The 17,214-nt window shown below is 41.2% G+C and overlaps 1 protein-coding gene across 6 annotated transcripts in view; it reads left to right on the plus strand.

The window, feature by feature from the left end:
• The window catches only part of sema6e (sema domain, transmembrane domain (TM), and cytoplasmic domain, (semaphorin) 6E), a 151,505-nt gene that overhangs the window by 72,554 nt on the left and 61,737 nt on the right, over positions 1–17,214 (plus strand). For all 6 annotated transcript variants that reach the window (XM_038710540.1, XM_038710539.1, XM_038710543.1 and 3 more), the window contains one exon: positions 14,922–15,122. In XM_038710540.1, coding sequence (XP_038566468.1) covers positions 14,981–15,122 — 142 coding nt within the window. In that variant the 5' untranslated portion in view covers positions 14,922–14,980. The remainder of the gene's footprint in view (positions 1–14,921; positions 15,123–17,214) is intronic.

The following is a 17,214-nucleotide window of genomic DNA, read 5'->3' on the forward strand; positions in this document are numbered from 1 at the left end:
GTTGTGTGGTAGGATACTTACACACACACTCACATGAGCAAACAAAAAAAAAGCCATTACGTACAGTTCAGCATCCAGGCTAAGTGCAATATATTGCTTCATTTTGCATGAGAACTTCAGATTTATTTTAGGGCGCTATTGCGCTTCCCAAATTTAACATAGAAAGTTTCCTACTTATGAATGAAACCTGGGTTATACCAGCTTGTTGGACAATATTTAACAGTTTTTTTTTTCTTCTTTTGCCTTTACTATATACAGTACAGAACACAAATATAGGTAGTATATTATAATATCCTAGTGCAGCTCCAAATGTACATAGATTTTGCTCCAGATACAAGGAATGTTACCTAAAAAGAAACTTCAGTTGTGACCACCATTTAAAACTGCTGCTGATAAAAACATCTTAAGTCAAAAACAAATAAACTTAACAAATCAAGACACTGTAGTAAGCGTAGTGTAAATATGTACTCGTAAGCACTAAAGCTTCTCAAATAATGGTAATTTATTCCTTTGGTGTTAACCTGCAAAGCCCATCATTGTCCCTCTGGATACAGTACTGATTTCTTTAGCTTAAATTAGCATGCGCAGACTGCTCAGAAACTTGAGGAGTCTCGTAAATACACGAGAGACTTCCCCTAGACTTCTAAACAATCTTTCTGAATACCTCTCTGTTTACCTTTCTATTTATTATTCTGTCTCTAAAATCTATGTAAATGTGTCTGGAAGCTTGTATCTCCTTCTCAGTTTGGCCTTTGAGTTTTTGCGTGTGATTTTTAATCTTGCTAGATTTAACACCCCTCTGAAAAATCTTATCACTGTTCTTTTTGAGACAAGTGATGGTGTCAATTATTGATAGCTCTCATACAGGTTCATCAGTACTCAGCACATAGTCTTGAACTGATGATCAACAGGGTACCTGCACCACAGAGGCTCGTACATAATGAAAAATATGCGGCGATTGTGCATCAAGGTCATCACGGTGGAGGATTACTCAAGAGGGCTGAAAAGTCATCTGCGGAGTGAGCAAATAAGGCCATGTGGCTGATGAACTCCATGAATAGTTTGACAAACCCTATCACCAGTGACAAATTAAAGTGTCAGCGGCTGCCCTATGTGGCATCACATTTCCTGTGTTGCTCTGTGATAAGCCCTTCTTCGATAGGAGCCAGCAGCACATGGCTCTCTGCAGAACAGTCTGAGTGGGCTATGAGGACAGAGGTGCTGTAACAGGAGACCCTGGCAGACGCTCGTCTCCGAGTATTGATTGGTCCAGACGTCCAGACGACTGTTACAGCCAGGCAGGTCCGGTGGCTATCTCTTTCTTCATTCCCTTTTGCAGCTGATGGGAATCATTTTGAAAATTTGACATGACTGGCGCTGTCACATAGCGCTAGTGGATAAAGGAATATGTTTCCTGGGTACATACATCCTTTTGCTATTGCGCATTTAAAGATACCATGCTCCAATTGTATCAGTCAGACAGAAGACACCACAAATACCTTATTACACAGTGCTTACGAGTATGTGTCCTTGTTTTTTTCCTGTAGAGGCTTTGTGTCACTAATGTCTGGCAGCCACGGTTCAGTGGAGAACTGTACAAAAATAATGGCTAACTGCACAAAATCTTGGCAGAGAGGCTGAAAGGATTATTGTGGTGTAGGTGTCAGTATAGTTAAGGTTGCTAGTAAGTAAGGAAGTGAGATTTATTATTACTGTGATAAAGATAGGAAAGTGACTTGTTGTTGGTTTCTTGTTGTGTCAAAACACACAAGTTTGAAGAGCCAGTTAATTTAATAAAATAACTAAACATACATGCAGCTTGGGTTGGGATCAATTCTCCAGTCCAACTGAAATTAAATAGTTTTTTATCCGCCAGATCATCTGCTCTGTAAATGACTTGTCATGAGTTGTTTAAGAAAAAAAAAAAATACTGTTTAGTCCAATAATGTGGAGTTTTTTCCCTAGTTACAAACGTATACATCAAATATATATATATATACACACATGCGCACTATTTAAACTGCCAAGTCATGCAATCAATACCATCAGCTGCTGCGAGGGAACTGAAGATCTTTGACTATGGCTGGCTACCAGATGTGATACGTCATCTAAAATTCCTCTATGTATACAAGCATCCCAACAGAAGCACATACTTTCTCTTGCTCTTATACACAGACACATTCAGCCTCTTGTCAAGGCAGCCACAAGAGTAATGGCCCGAGGTCTCCTCCTGAACACAGACTAATGAGAATCTCAAATCCGACAAGCAGAGTGCATTTATCACGCACTCACGCTTAATGACACCCCCACCCAGGCTCAACATCGTGCTCATGCCGATATCTCTTCTTCTTCTTCTTCTTTGGTGGGGTCAAAAAAGAATAGAATCAGTGACCCGTCTGCTGGCAAAACAGCATTTTTGTTTTTCTCCCTGTGTCTTTTTTTTTTCCCTGTCCATCTTTTTTTCCACCAGCCTTCCCAGTGTGAATTGGGCTATTCTCAACTGCTCTGATTCCGTTTGTGTCTGCTTCACTCGTGTCTCTAAAATCCCAAAATGCACATGAGTGGAACACTTGGGCTCAGGAATGGTGAGGGAGTCGACAAATAAATTCTACATGCACTGCTTTGATCTACCACTATGAAGTGTTGTTTTGTATTTGTGGGGTGACATGGAGCTTTGTGCAAGGACTGATGTGTCTGTCAAGGAAACGATTAGACATCTGGCAGTGGATAATAAGCAGCCTATTGCTTATATTCAATGTTTAAAGTAGTAAAATGGTGACCATTTTAAGCAAGATTCTTATATTAACATACCTCCTTCTTAAATCACATACTCGCTGTAGTAAGTGTTCAATTCAGTAGTTACTCATGTCAAGGTAGAAGTAATGAAATTCTAAATGCAATGCCTGTATAATCCTTAGTGTCCATTGCAGTGATCTTTATGTTGGAAATAGGGAAGGATGATTTGAGCACTAATTAGATGGGACTTCTAAGCAGGCCCTGCCGCCTCTAATAACTGTTGGGGATTTAGACAGATAAGAGCTTATCCTCCTAAGTGCTGGAAAGGCTATGTTATATCTAAACTGAGATCCGGGCCATGCTTTAACACACAACTCGGACACATTAGACAAATGCAGGAACGCAAGCAGCTAGCAGTCTAACTTAAGTGCTGCTGAGCTGCTGAAGGTGCCGCTTCGTCATAAGAACAATGGACAACAGTGATTGATGCCTCTGATGCAGCCTCGGAGAGTGAATCAGATTCAGTCTGGTGACTGGGTCTTATGATTCATTTAATTCAGGAGAGGTGTTGCTTTCTCCAACTCGGACTCCGACAACCTTAGGCAACAAGTGCAAGCCTGAATGTTTATGAGCAAGATGTTGAAGATAGCCATGAAAGCCCAATAATTTTGCGCTGTATCCAGATCACGTTAATGCTGTGTTTATTACTTTTCATCAACCTAAAAAGTTAAATATCAAGTGAAGACTGTCAGCTTAACATCAACACGTAGGGTTAACTACACCCTCTGCTAGAGCCCTCCTCTGTTGCATATACAGAAATGCAACAGAGGGGTGAGGGAGCGACGGCGGCGGGAAGCATGACCTTGTGTGGCTACTTACTGTTGTGTTGGAAAGTTACTGTTTGTCAGGCCTAAATATCTTGGTAAACTCTCTATAGCACAGTTATCAGCGGGTCCATGTGATGTGTTTACTAGAGGAGGAATGGATCTCATTAGTGTACAATGTCATTTTTCAGAGCTTATCAGGTTTGCAAACGCTACCAACAGCTATGTGTGAGAGTCACAAACTGGGGCTGCAGTTTTGCCTATTTTGTCATGCTTATTCCAAGCGGCAAGAAAATTCAGCTGAACCTAAGTTTATTATCCAAGCAGAGACATACAAGCAAATTTTGAGCAGAAAAGCAGTTTTACACAAAATATGCAAATGAGACATCAGAGACTACCTGCAAGACAAGCTGTAAAGAGACATTAGATGGATGTTATGTAATTAAATGTTGTAGCTTTAAAAAGTTACATTTTTGGACAAGTACTACGAGGATTTGCGTCTTAGATGGACCTCAGGATTACAAATTGCATTTAACCTGGCCAACTGAGACTGACAATTTCATAATTCTCTCGTTATACTAAAATAGCTCAGTATTCGGAGCAAATTACTGTAGCTCTATTGGCAAATAGCAGCTGTACTACATGATTTTTACAAACACTGAAATATACACTCTGGAAGACGGATAAACAGAATGGGCGCCCCCATGTTTGTTGTTAGTTGAGTTGTCCAAAGAAACAGAATCTAAGATAGATAGGGTGAGGGTTAGTTCAAGTAGTTTCCCAGTGGAAAATTACTGTCAATCATGGGAACGGTCCGTTTTAAACTGAATGTCATATGTTTGTCTTATTTGACTCATCCTTAAAGTAATTTGGTACTGTTGATAATTTGGAGATGTCTGTGATGCTCAGTGCCATTGAAGCAGGAGCTGCCAACCTAAATTCGAGTAGTGGAATTGATTGTGTGGCTGATTCCAGATCAGTGAGCTGTGAGGCGCTGTCATTCCCCTCCTCCTCCTCGTCCTTTTCTACATTTTAGATTTACTGTCTTTCCTACTGTCACTGTTCATGTCCCGTTTTGCTGTTTTCTTGACCCAGCTCCTACTATCTTCTCCCATGTCCTATGACGCAGTGTAGCCTTTGATGAGGTGAGAGGAGCGACACTGCTCATTGGTGTATGATTGCCCATGGCCATTGACTTTTTTCTTGGGAGTTGTTAGGGCCATAAAATAAGACAAACTGAGCTTTAAAGGTCTTTCACGTGTGTTAAGATTATATCATCAGTGTGAGACAGCAGTAGTAAAAGTGAGGTCAGCTGCCACTGTGGGCTACTGCCCTGAAAGGTAGCACTGTCCTGATAAGGCTGCTGTCTGTTTTTATCTCTGCTCTTAAGTCTTCTGGTTTGTGATGAAGCTGACGTATGCATGTCGGGTTTCAGCATAAAAGTTGTCTAATAATTAGATGCATGCTCTACGTACAGAGACTGTTTGTCCCAAAGACAATGATAAAGTGTTTAATCTTCTCAAGAACAGCGAACCACACAGGCATGATGATGCCATTATCTCAGTGAGGCACTCTCGCCAAGAAGCCTCAGTCTTTCCCCTTAATTTATATTTCCCTTCATCAGCATCAACCACTCACATTGCAAAAAAAAAAAAGCAGGGCTCGCTGCTTTTGCTCTTGTGCAACTGTAAATCACCAAATATACTTTCCTTACATATTCCCTTAGTAGCTTTTCTACCCCCTCTTCTCCTTCATAATCTTGTAGGGATAATGTGACAGGGATGAATCTTCTGGGTGACGGCTGTGTGATTGCCTCTGCTTACAAGGGATAAAGGCAGTGGGAAAAACTTCACAGCTTTTTATCTTCTTTTGATCAATTCTCAACTACTTTGCCTTCCTGTGTTTTATGTTTTGAGTAGAAATCTCTATTTCGCCACACTGCAACCTCTTCTTTTGTCAAGACGAACAAAAATAAGCAGGATGCTTCCTCATTGCATCATAGTGAAATAAAAGATTTGCACACTGAAGGCAGCAGTGATCAGTCCAGGAACCTTAGTGTCGACTATCTTATCCCTTCAGATCTCAAAGAGTTCATTCATTTGAATGAGCCTAACTTTAGAGATATGCCATTCAAAATCCACTTTAAAAGTACCAGTAGATTGATAATTCATACAGGATGTCTTTCAAAATAGGAAGCCCAAAGAGTCTGAAATGCAAACGGTGCAGCAATCTAATTGGTACCACAGGGAGATAGAGATCAAAGAGCCGCTGTGTTAATAGAGAAATCTCACTCTTTTTGTCCGCTACTGAGTGAACGGACACAAAGCCACCGTGAAGTCCTCAAAGCGGTGGTCCTCAGCTGAAGCATCCTCAGCAATGGCAAAGAAAAAGTTTTGTGTTTCTGCTCAGTTTAATATCTACGCAGGCTTTGCATTTAGTGGCTCTGATTTAGTCTTCAAATAAGGCGAATGTAAATTGTTTTTACATATCTTGGCTATGGCTCTGAATCAAATAGGGCTTTCTTTATACTTGTAAAGTATATCTGTATCTGTCTGCGCCCCTAGCTATGGCACAGATAACAGAATCACAAGCATGATAAGCTTCCAACTCTGTCTTCTAGGCTAGTTTTAAGGTCAGTATCTTGTGTTGCCATATGGACAACAAACTGTCTAATTTTTGTTGTTGTTGTTTTGGCCAGCCTGGCACTGTTACTGATGTATGAGGTTTTCTTTTGTTTCCTAGGAATTGTTAAGCATACATGCATGTACACCCTCTCCATGTCCTTGTAGGGGTGAGCAGTTCTATGTGTATCATGACAGGCTGAGGCATGGCCTCTGTGAAAGGATGACACGCCAATTCGTGCAGCACAACAGTGTGGAAAGTGTTCTGGGACAGGAGATTATATCTGCTCTTTTCTCCATTGTTTTAGCAGCAGAGCAGACTTTAGGACAGGGGTGTTATATTTCCGTGAAATGCATACAGAAAAATCAGTTTACATGGGTGAACACTGATTTTACCTTCAAAATTTTGTTCATGGTATATTATTTATTGCATATTTTCCATACTGATGTTTTTAATTCCACAGAAATGTTGGTTCCTGTCTTTCATTTTTTGTGGGCTTAGTGCTGCATCACATGAGATTATGTGATGTTAAATGTAATTTTTATATGTATGTTTTATATATGTTTTTAGCAAGTGATGAAGTGACACCGCTGCCCTTTGAACAGTGATTCCTTTTGCAATACAACTCAATAAAGGTAGCATGCTCAAACACTTTCTAAACCCACCTCTAAACATTCCCAAGGGATTGTCCTCGAGTTGATAAGTTGACTGACTCCGGCTATTGGGTCAGATTGGAGTCCCTGAAATAGAAAGGTAAAAATGGAAACACACAAAATACAGAAAACAACAACACTCAGCCTGCTTCCCCCTCTTGCTCTGCATTTCACAGCAGTAGCCTCGGGGGGTATCCAATTATGACGCCCTTGAGGGAATGACAGTGCTTGGATTTCTGTCAATACAGGGTTCAGGTAGTGTTTCTCAATAACATTCTGAATTATTGATGTCAGAGAGATTGAGAGGAGAAGGGGTAGTTAACATTCACTTTTATGTATGAAGAGGAGAAAGCGAGATGAGGGAGATGGGGCTTGCACAATAGCAGCCCAGCATATTTTAAACTGATCTGTTTGATAAGGTGACCCCATAGTAAGACTCATTTGAAAATGCCATAAGGACCACAGAAGATTGAAGGTGCATCCTGACTTACAGGGAGCACACAATAGTCAGGGAATTATAGGCCTCTCTGAAGATTAACCTAAATAATTAAGCGGAGGCATACGAATGAATTCAACTGGTGCATGCTTGATCCTTCTTCCCTGATAGCCCTCTGGGCTTTTTTTGCCCATTGCAAATAGACATGAAGACGATGGATAATGCCTGCAGCGGTTTTGCAGATCGATCAGAGAACCGTCTCACTGTCTGAGTCCTGCATAAATCCCTCTGTGTGAAGTCTGGCCAACTGGCTGTCTGTAGAAAGAAGTCCTGGGAGTAGGCCCGACTCTGGAGGCAGTGCTACATTTCTCCTAGAGTGATACCCACACCCAAAACAGTGGCTGTTAGCCATACTGGATGTTTAATGTGACACTAATATTTGCATCCTTGTGCTCACAACTGATAATGTATGTCATATCAGTGCAGTGCTGAAACCATTTTCAGAACTTCAGTTGGCTCTTGCTGTCAGCTTGGTTTTACTTTGACATCAATCCCCTAAAGATCTGCCATGGAAGCTCAAGTATAAACCAAGCTCTAATCTGTGGGGATTTTTCAATGAGGACAGAGTAGAGTAGTCTGACATTGGGTGACAATCGATGGCCTCTGCGACAGGACAAACCGTCACTTGTCTGAATTCTGTGGGCACTGAGGTTAAAGCAGCATTCCCCTGGAAACGGACTGAGTGGCATTGATGGCAAGGGGGGTCCCAACCTCCCCTGACAGACACATCTTATCCTGGACGCCATCTTGCCCTCTCCCTGCCATGGCACTATGCAGACCCTATGAGAATGAGACTACATTATACTGGCACCTGGCAGTTGACATACTAATCCAAGAACCAAAGGACTAGGGGGACCATTGATTTTCTATTCTTGGTAAAAGGAAAGAAGCCAGCCATCACTTCTCTTTGACCAGTGATGCTAATGGACTTTTTAAAATGTTGCCACGGAGATCCCTTGGAACCACTCTGTTTTTGCCACTGCAGGGCCTTTGAAATATTCCGAAATCCCAAACTCCTTTATCTGACATGTTTGTATTCAACAGCTCACCTTAGGTGTCATGGCTGTGTTAAGTGTTCACAGCATCTGCCTGGTCAGTGACAGGTAACAGTGGAAGTCTACACTCTGACATCTGATTTAAGAATGACATTACAGTAATGCTGTTTGTGCTTCTGGATTTACTAGTGTTCAACTTCCATTTTGGGTGTAGTTACCATTTATTTCTGTCAACCGTTTTGTGTCCATACACACAAGTAATAGATGTTTTCTTTCCTTGGAATACTATTACTTGGTCCTTGGTTAAAATCATCATCAGAACCCACAGAAAAGGTTGGAAGCAGTTTTTCAAAAGAACATTTTGGTCAAAAAAGCAGTATAAAATGAAATTCTTGTTTTAAATGTTAAAAGGCTATATAGCTTATAAACTGTAGTGATCTTTTAACTGTGCTTTTAAGGCATTCTTAAATGGATCTGTGTTGCACACTTCAATAAACTCACCTGTCTGAAAACCTGCCAATACAACCCACCTCTGTGTCCTGTGGGGGGGGGTGGGGTTCTCTCAATTATTGCCCACTGCTCCTTGATCCCGATTTACGTTTGCCTACGTGGTTAGCCATTGGAAAAGTTATTAGCAAAGTTTCTTCTGTCTGAGATGGTTGAGTGCAGAGTTGAAATGCCTGCCGGTAAAGGAAAGAACTGCTGCAAACAGACAAAAGTGTTTTCAGCAAATATTTTTGTGGAAAGAATATGGATGGTCAACCTTCACAACTACACTACAACTGCTGAGGTACATCCCTCAGGAAATATTGTTTTATATATCATCTGTTATGTTTAAATATCAGCTCTGTTTGTGCAGAGTCAACTCCTGTAAGGATGTGGAGCACTAAGAGGAAAACAGTGCAGATGGTGATGTGCTGTGTGATTCGTGTCATGGGACTGCAATGAGATTGGTGGTCTGATGAACCTTTTTAAAAGGGTTTGGGGAGGGACAATATGGCTCGGGCCTCAACAAGGAAATGTTTGTCTCACCAAACACCGTTCATATCATGTGTTGTTTTTCCTCCTGTCACATTAAGATTCCCATGTGATTGTTTTGACAACAACAAAAAAAAAGAGGAAAAAAAAGGCAGGTTTATATATACTGGTCTGGCAAAGCAAGGAAAACTAGACAACCTGACACCGTGCTATTATTTCTTAATGCTAAGAGAAAATGATTTTTTGTAGTCAGAATTACAGTATTTAATTTTTCAATATGTGATGTAATTCGGGGCCGCTTTAAAGGTATGTACTTCTGTAAATATATATTTACACCATAGCAAGGAAGAATAATTGTTGTTGGAGCGTGTCAATGGAGGATTAAAGGCTGTCACAGAGACAGTGATGTAAACTGACTTACAATGTATAAGCACCACAAATTCAATTTTCAATTAAATTTTATTTTTATAGCACTAAATCACAACAACAGTTATCTCAGAACGCTTTTCATACAAAGCAGGTCTAGACCACTCTGTGATTATATTTACAGAAACCCAGCAGTTCCCACCAAGAGCAAGCACTAGGCGACAGAGGCAAGGAAAAACTTCCTTTTAAGAGGCAGAAACCTCGAGCAGAACCATGGCTCAGGGTGGGCGGCCATCTGCCTCGACCGGTTGGGCAGCCTACGCAATACACACACAGAGGTACAGACAGTAAAGGTGATGTTGCTGTAGACTGAATGAATAATGGTACAGATATTTATAGTGTTAATGATAATAATCGTAATGTTAAAGATTATAATAACAACAGGACTAGTATCAATAATTGTAGCAGAGGGTGTCGAGCAGGAACACGGGGGCAGCAACCACAGATCCAGACTCCACAGCTCCAGAGCCAGAAACACCTGCAGGAAGTGATAGGAGGAGAGAGGAGAGGGACGAGAAAGCACAAGACTACCAGAAAGGGGAGAAGTCGAGTTAGTAACATGCTTTAATGTTATGAGGATGCATACAGAGGGAGAGAAAGTAGAGGAGAGAGGAGCTCAGTGCATCATGGGAAATCCCCCGGCAGTCTAGGCCTATAGCAGCATAACTAAGGGATGGTTCAGGACTCACCTGAGCCAGCCCTAAATTTAAGCTTTATCAAAGAGGAAAGTCTAACTTTCAAATGTGGACCCCTCCATATTGCCCCATTGGTTGATTTGCATGAATTATATACCCTCAGTACCCTTCTAGTATATTCTAAAACCAGGGTCTGATTGATTTGTCCCTATTTTGTTTATGTTGCTGTCTCTTTTGCTTTTAATATAATTATAAAACTGTTGTGTACCTTACGCTGGACTTGCCCTATTCATGGTGTTATAGTGCCCAGCATAGGAAACTGTTCTATGAAGCCCTCCTGAGAGCAGTGGCTAATGTTGCTAATTGTGTCTGAAATTATAGAGGTGGCCAGGGATTTCCTCATTATGCTAGCCAGTGTGTACCATAAATGTGGAGGATAGTGGGACTTAAATATTTTCACAGCCATAGAGATTTTCAAGTGCACAGTGGTGTGAGGTGAAAGGTATATTCCATTCTGTAGCTATCAAAAGCGATTGGATTAGCCTCACCGCCACTGAAGCACTGGTGAGGTCAGGGAATATTAGAGGGGTGATTCTGCATTAGGATTATGCTCCACGGTTTAGTTGTGTGCAGCAGGTTTTGGCAGAAAAAAGATGTCCCAAGAGTCAACAGGTACATACTGTGCAATGCAGCTGAATGCGGATAAAAGTGGAATTTGGGATTTTAAGTGTGACTTTTTACGGGGCCGTTATTCCCGGCCAAGCAGGGACCATGGAACATATTTACTTGCAAGAGTTTATATATGAATTATAAAGACTCCATGGACTCATCCAGGCCAACCAATAAAGACAGAGATTATCTTATTATTTAAGTCTCACTTCTGCATTAATGCAGTTTAAGGCCTTGAGACTCCAACACTCAATTTATCAATCCGCAGACGCAGCACTGTTGTTAATCCAAATGAATGTCATTTAATCAATATAGAGCCCCAGAGTCCCAGAAACCCCCTTTCCCCCAAAGAGGCCCAACTGCCAATGTCTCCCAGATGGCTTAACAAGTCCAGTTCATTAAAAACAAAATGATCCCAGCCCTCACATCCGAACCCTAGAACACAGAGGGCAAACACAAGATGGGATAAGCAGTGGCTTATTTCCTTTTGACAGCTGATAGCTCATCAGCCACTCCTTTTCAGACTGCACAGAAAGTCATTAAACTGATCAGACTTTGTGTTAGGTTAAATTAAGAAAGTTCAGTATTCCAGAGGGGAAATGAAGTGTTGACACATTTACATGGTAGTTAAACACCGGAGCTTGGTGACAGCAGGTGTGTCTCGGTCATGTCCATTTGTTGTCGAAAAGGTCAAATGGGATAAGCAGCCATTCACTCTAGTTGTACTCTCAGAACAATGTCAGAGCTGGAACACAACTGAATCAGAGCCTTAACATTTCAAATGGGAATTTAATTGTTACATTTTTGTCAAATTACCCAGCACTTTGTTGCATATAAAAAATTAAAGATTTTGCTGAATATAGTCGTTTACCAGCAGCTCAGTAAAATAGATCAAAAACAGAACTAGTGAGACACCATAAAATGCTGTGTTTTAAATGGGATGCGTCAACTAGGGCTGGGTGTCTATAAGATGGTTACTTTGATACCTTACCTTGCTGCACAACTAATAAGATTGTGTTTAAATAATAACACCATGATTTAAAGTAGGCAGTACCACATTCTGACACTGCATTTCTCTTCATTTTGAAATGAGTTGACTGATGGCTCATCATTTTGTTTTTACGTCATGACAGACCTACTCTGACTTGGCCAACTCCCTTTTTGACTGGTTCTCTCTGGAAAATGGCTAAGGGCCATGGCAGTTTAGACTAACCTGTTGTACAGGAACTGGCAGCCAAAGGAGGTTGTTTGTTTATCACGTTGTGTCAGTGATGGCATGTACGTCTGTCTCGTGCTGCTTACTGACTTAGTTTTATTTGTGTTGTAATGATATGCCAATAAATTCTTCAATCCTGAATTTGATGTGGCCTAGTGACAAACCTTCACATCTCTTGTCATCATGCATTTCCTCGTAGCTTAAGCGAACTTGGTTATTTTAAATGGAGTAAAGCTTGCAGGATAATAAATCAAGAACCTATCAAGCCACCAAGAGACTGCAGGGCCTGTGTGGTGTGTCTTGGCTTGTAGTGGAAGTGTAGGCTTGAGTTTCAGAGTATTAAACTGGTCATGCATAAGCTCTTGTACTCACTATGGTTGTCTTGTTTTGCATGCATCATCATCATCACACCCTGCTGGCTGCCTTCCTTTAGCTAAGTACCCAGGTTGTCAATAAATTATATCTCCCTTCCTTCTTCAGAAGGATATAATGTTTCCTCGATGTGCGGCTTATATTTTTCAGCTGTCTGTACATATTCATGTCAGAAGTGAACAAGTTATGTAGATTATTTGGTATTTGGGACTCTTTGCGTTGTGTTTAACAGCTTTGCAGGTAATTTAAGCGTTTACATGACCAACGTTCTTTCTACCATAAATTTCTGCCCTGAATGTTTTTGACATTTTAAGGGATTTTCTTATGGATTTGTCTCTTGCAGCAATACCGCTATAACATAATCTGTTCAAATGGCTGTCTTCCTCGGCAGGGAAAAAAACCCCATCCAAATCATGGCATATGAGGCTAATCCATCAGGTATATTGTCCTCATATATTGCCTAAGGCAGGCCACACAAGCTGTTGTATTTCACAAAGTAAACACAAGCAGACACCCGCCCACTCCCCTCGATTTATGGCGTTGTGATAATCGCTTGACCTCATTGCTAAATGCAGCTTTCTCCTTTGCATTTAAATGAAGCAGGTATTATCAATATTGATGACAGTTCATGTCTCTATAGACTTTATTTTGTGCTCCCACTTAAAACCATGTGGCCCAAGTTTCATTGCCAAGCAACACAGTACATAAACTTGAAGGCTTGTAAGAACCCAAATGGAGGACACATTGCCCATAATAAGTTGGCGGCGAGCACTGGTCATCGTAATTTGAAGTTTGTTTCGACATATCCCTCTGCCATCCATCTGTCACTGCCCTTCCCTCTTCCCCTGCCAACTTTTATATAAATGTTTTTAGGAAGAGCTATTCTCAGGAACATGTTGTCAAACCATATATTGAAAATGGTGAAGATGGTAATCTCACTTAAAATCATGAAGGTGGCTGTATCTTTTTGTGATAAGCTGTTGCTGCTGTATTTTGTTTGTTCTCCATTTGTGTGAGATCACTTGTCAAAAACGGTCTTTTGTATTGTAACATCTTTTGTTAAGAGAAAGACAAAGATTGTTTTTATCAGTAGCTTACTTTGTCATTGTGTAGCTACTGAATTGCTCCTATAATTATGCAAAGCCAATTCTTCCTTATATGTTCAGTAATTAAAAAAGAATGAATCACTTCCTGTTTACCAGACAACCTTTTTTCTGAAAGGATGGTACTGTGTGTACATGTGTAGTGTCTAAAATAACAAATAAAGCAAAAAATAATAGCTATTATTCACGATTGTTGGTTCTTCTGCAGGTTAGTAGGATATCTCAAAAACATGGAAACGGATTTGAATTACATTTGTTGGAAGGTCCATCAGGTTTTCTTAACCCATGAATTACTTCCTTGAATGAAGATAGCCTGGCATATTCATCCCTTGTCTGTGTACTTTGATGTGGATAAAAAAAAAATTATATTATTTAGATATTTAATATTATAACATTATTAATATAACACATTAGGATTGGTGGAATATGTGATCTCTGAATGCCTTCTAGCTTTCATTTTATTTTATTTTCCATATTGTGTACTTTTTTTATATACTTTGACAAGTTAAAATGCTAGTTTAGTCTCCATAAATTTCTTTTACCATACGCCCTTGAATATCTAAACTGCTTATAATGTTGGGGTCCTTTCCCAGCATGTAATAAGTGAGATACCAGGCACACCTAGGACAGACACACAAATACATACAAACCTTTTAACCTGGGTAGTTAACACTACCATCAGGGCCTTGTGTCATGGCAGGAGGAGGGAGGTGTTCTCCTCAGTGTAGGCTGGGGTATAATTGTGCCAAGTCACCCGTGAAAGACACGGCAGTAAATGAGGTAATTGTCCCAGTGATCAGGGCCCCAGTGGCCCTCCTCTCCTGGCTGCTTCCCTCCCTGTGTCTGGTACTCTCTTTGATTCAATCTACCTCTTTTGTATGTGTGTGTCTGCACTCTGGCATCTCGGTGGTTCAGCGGACACTCGCTGCATTGACATAAGGCATTGCATGCTAATAAGAACTTCGCTGCCACCTTTAAACATTGCTGCTGTCATTGTTCAGTCACGCAGTTGCTGCACCATTATCATGACCATGAGGATTCTTGATCTACTAACCCAATACAAAATAAGGTTTAGGAGTACTACAATATACTCCTTCTGGTATTTGCTCTAGTAGTATGTATTCATTGTGTGGTTGTTAAAGCACGAAGATGGCTCAGATATGCTAACAGTCTCTGATAACTTTGTCTCATTTTAGGTGGGAGGTGAATCTGCTGTGGGCCATGTGTTTCTGGTGAGGTCTCATCTTCTGCCAAAATGAGGCTAATGCCTGGCTCGCCTCGACCCGTCCTGCCAGCCATCCTGGCTTTCACCTTAGCCACCTTCTTACCTCAGCTGTCCTCAGGAGCAACGCCGTTCCCCCAAGACCTGGAACCAATCAGCTTTGTGGGCAGAGAATGTAAGTTTGAAAATCTGTTGTGCTGTCATGGTGATCCTTGTTTCAGGAGTAGAGTAAACCGAGGGTCGCTAAGGAATTATATCACATCCCTGGGGAACACGGCTTAGAGAGGTAGATGTTTTTAAGGGCAAGTTCGCAGCAAGCACATTTGCAGAAGTTTATTTGGCTGCTGGCATATTCATTCCTTTAGTTCTGTTCTGTTAGCTTGGTGTAAAAAAAGGCAATTTCAACACAGAGCAATACCAGCGGGCGCCCCGGCAGTTTACCTGGTAAGAGCACATACCACATAGCAAGTCTTTACTGCAGTGTGTCTGAGTACGGCCCATGCCCTTTGCTGCATGTCTCTCTCCCCTGCCGTTCCTGTCTCTCTCTACTGTACAGTGAATGCATGAAAACACCTTTCTCAGTCAAAGCTGAGGTAGAGTTTGTAAGGAGTGAGGGTCTAAATGTTAAACGGTTCTTTTATGGTACAGGAAAAAGGATTTTGATTGTTCACCCCGTTTTCGACTTGCATTACCAGAGACGTTTTATAAAGGAGACACTCACCAATCCTCAACACAACTCTATGGGGAAAGCCCGTAACGGCAAAGATGGCGGTTATCCCGTCCCTCCCGCTACAAAGCCACAGCAGGAAACATATTTCAGCCAATCGTGTGGTTCCACTGACTTAGTCTGTTGTACTTCCACTGCACATGCGTGGAAGTGGTGACGCATGCGTAGTAGAAGTATAACTGGTCGGGGAAAACGCTTTTTAAACCTTATTTTGGGGCAAAGTCATCAAACTTTTTCAGCGATTTGAATTAGATTTTACTGCTGATTCTATTCATTTTGTTTTTGTGTCCCGGTGACCAGTGAAAGTGCAGTTCTGGCTCTCTCCCCATTCGTTCAGATAGGAGCCTGGTCTTGTTAGTCCGAAATAGCTGCCCGAAGGCGTGGCCAAGATGGCTGCTGAGTAGCAGGACTATAAGGACTTTGCCATTACTCATGATTTTGAGTGCAAGATCATTTGTATTTCATATTGTATTGCGAGTAAATATTCTCCCTTAATCTTTTTTACTACTGTGACTTAATTACAATAAATGGATCAAAAGCATTCTGAAATATCTACATCATGATGTAGATACAAAAGTATGCCTTCATGCTTTATCAGGTTTGTCTGCAAGATGACAAGCAAAAAGTATTTTAAATGCTTGTTTTCTGAATGGAGTTCAGATTGATCAGGGCTGTGCTGACTGAACTGGTCACTAACCAGAGACTCCTGTACTTTCTGTCATTTCCCTTTAGTCTCTCTTCTTTTTTCCCTCTCCTCTGTATATTCATGAAGTACAGCAGTCAACATAAACATTTATGATTTCTATCTAACACTGAGTCAGCAGCCACTTTATTAGCTACACCTGTTCAATTGCTTGTTAACACAAATGGGTAATCAGCCAATCACATGGCAGCAACTCAATGCATTTAGGCTTGTAGGCATGGTCAAGACAACTTGCTGAAGTTGTGAGTGCATAGGCAGGGTCGAGCTTGTGCTCATCACAGCCCTGTGCTTGCTGGACTGCAGAATTGCCCCCTCGCGAGGATTTGCAGATAATATTTTGTTTCCTGCTGCGTCAGAAGTCCGCCACTAGCTCCTCTTGTTTTCCCAATGTTGAGCTATTGGTGACTGCTGTCGCACCATCTGATGAAGTTCTCAACTAGGTCTCTGTACGCCGCCTCCTTATCATCTGTGATACAGCCAACAATGGAGGAGTCACCCGAGAACATTCCGAAGTAGACACAATCGCACAATAATCAGAGGTGTAGCGCGTGAACAAAAACAGTGACAGTCAGTTCCTTGGGTTGCCCCAGTGTTGCTCGTCACCACATCTGACAAGCAGTAACAATACTTTTCAGGATACTTTCACTCCTAACCTGTTTGGTTCAATTTAATCCAGCTCTGATGTGTTGCCTGGTTGGTTTTGTTTGTTTAGGCTGGTGTGAAAACCTCTGCAGGTCAATGTAATCCTGATGATACACAATGACGGTCGCCAAAACTGCCTAAAGAATGAGTTAATTGCCTGTCAGTGTGATTTTGATTGCGCCTGTTGTTTTATTC

This window comes from Micropterus salmoides, unplaced genomic scaffold (assembly GCF_014851395.1).
Source record: "Micropterus salmoides isolate LMB-PRFRI ecotype aquatic unplaced genomic scaffold, ASM1485139v1 Ms_hic_scaffold_11, whole genome shotgun sequence".
Classification (NCBI taxonomy): domain Eukaryota; kingdom Metazoa; phylum Chordata; class Actinopteri; order Centrarchiformes; family Centrarchidae; genus Micropterus; species Micropterus salmoides.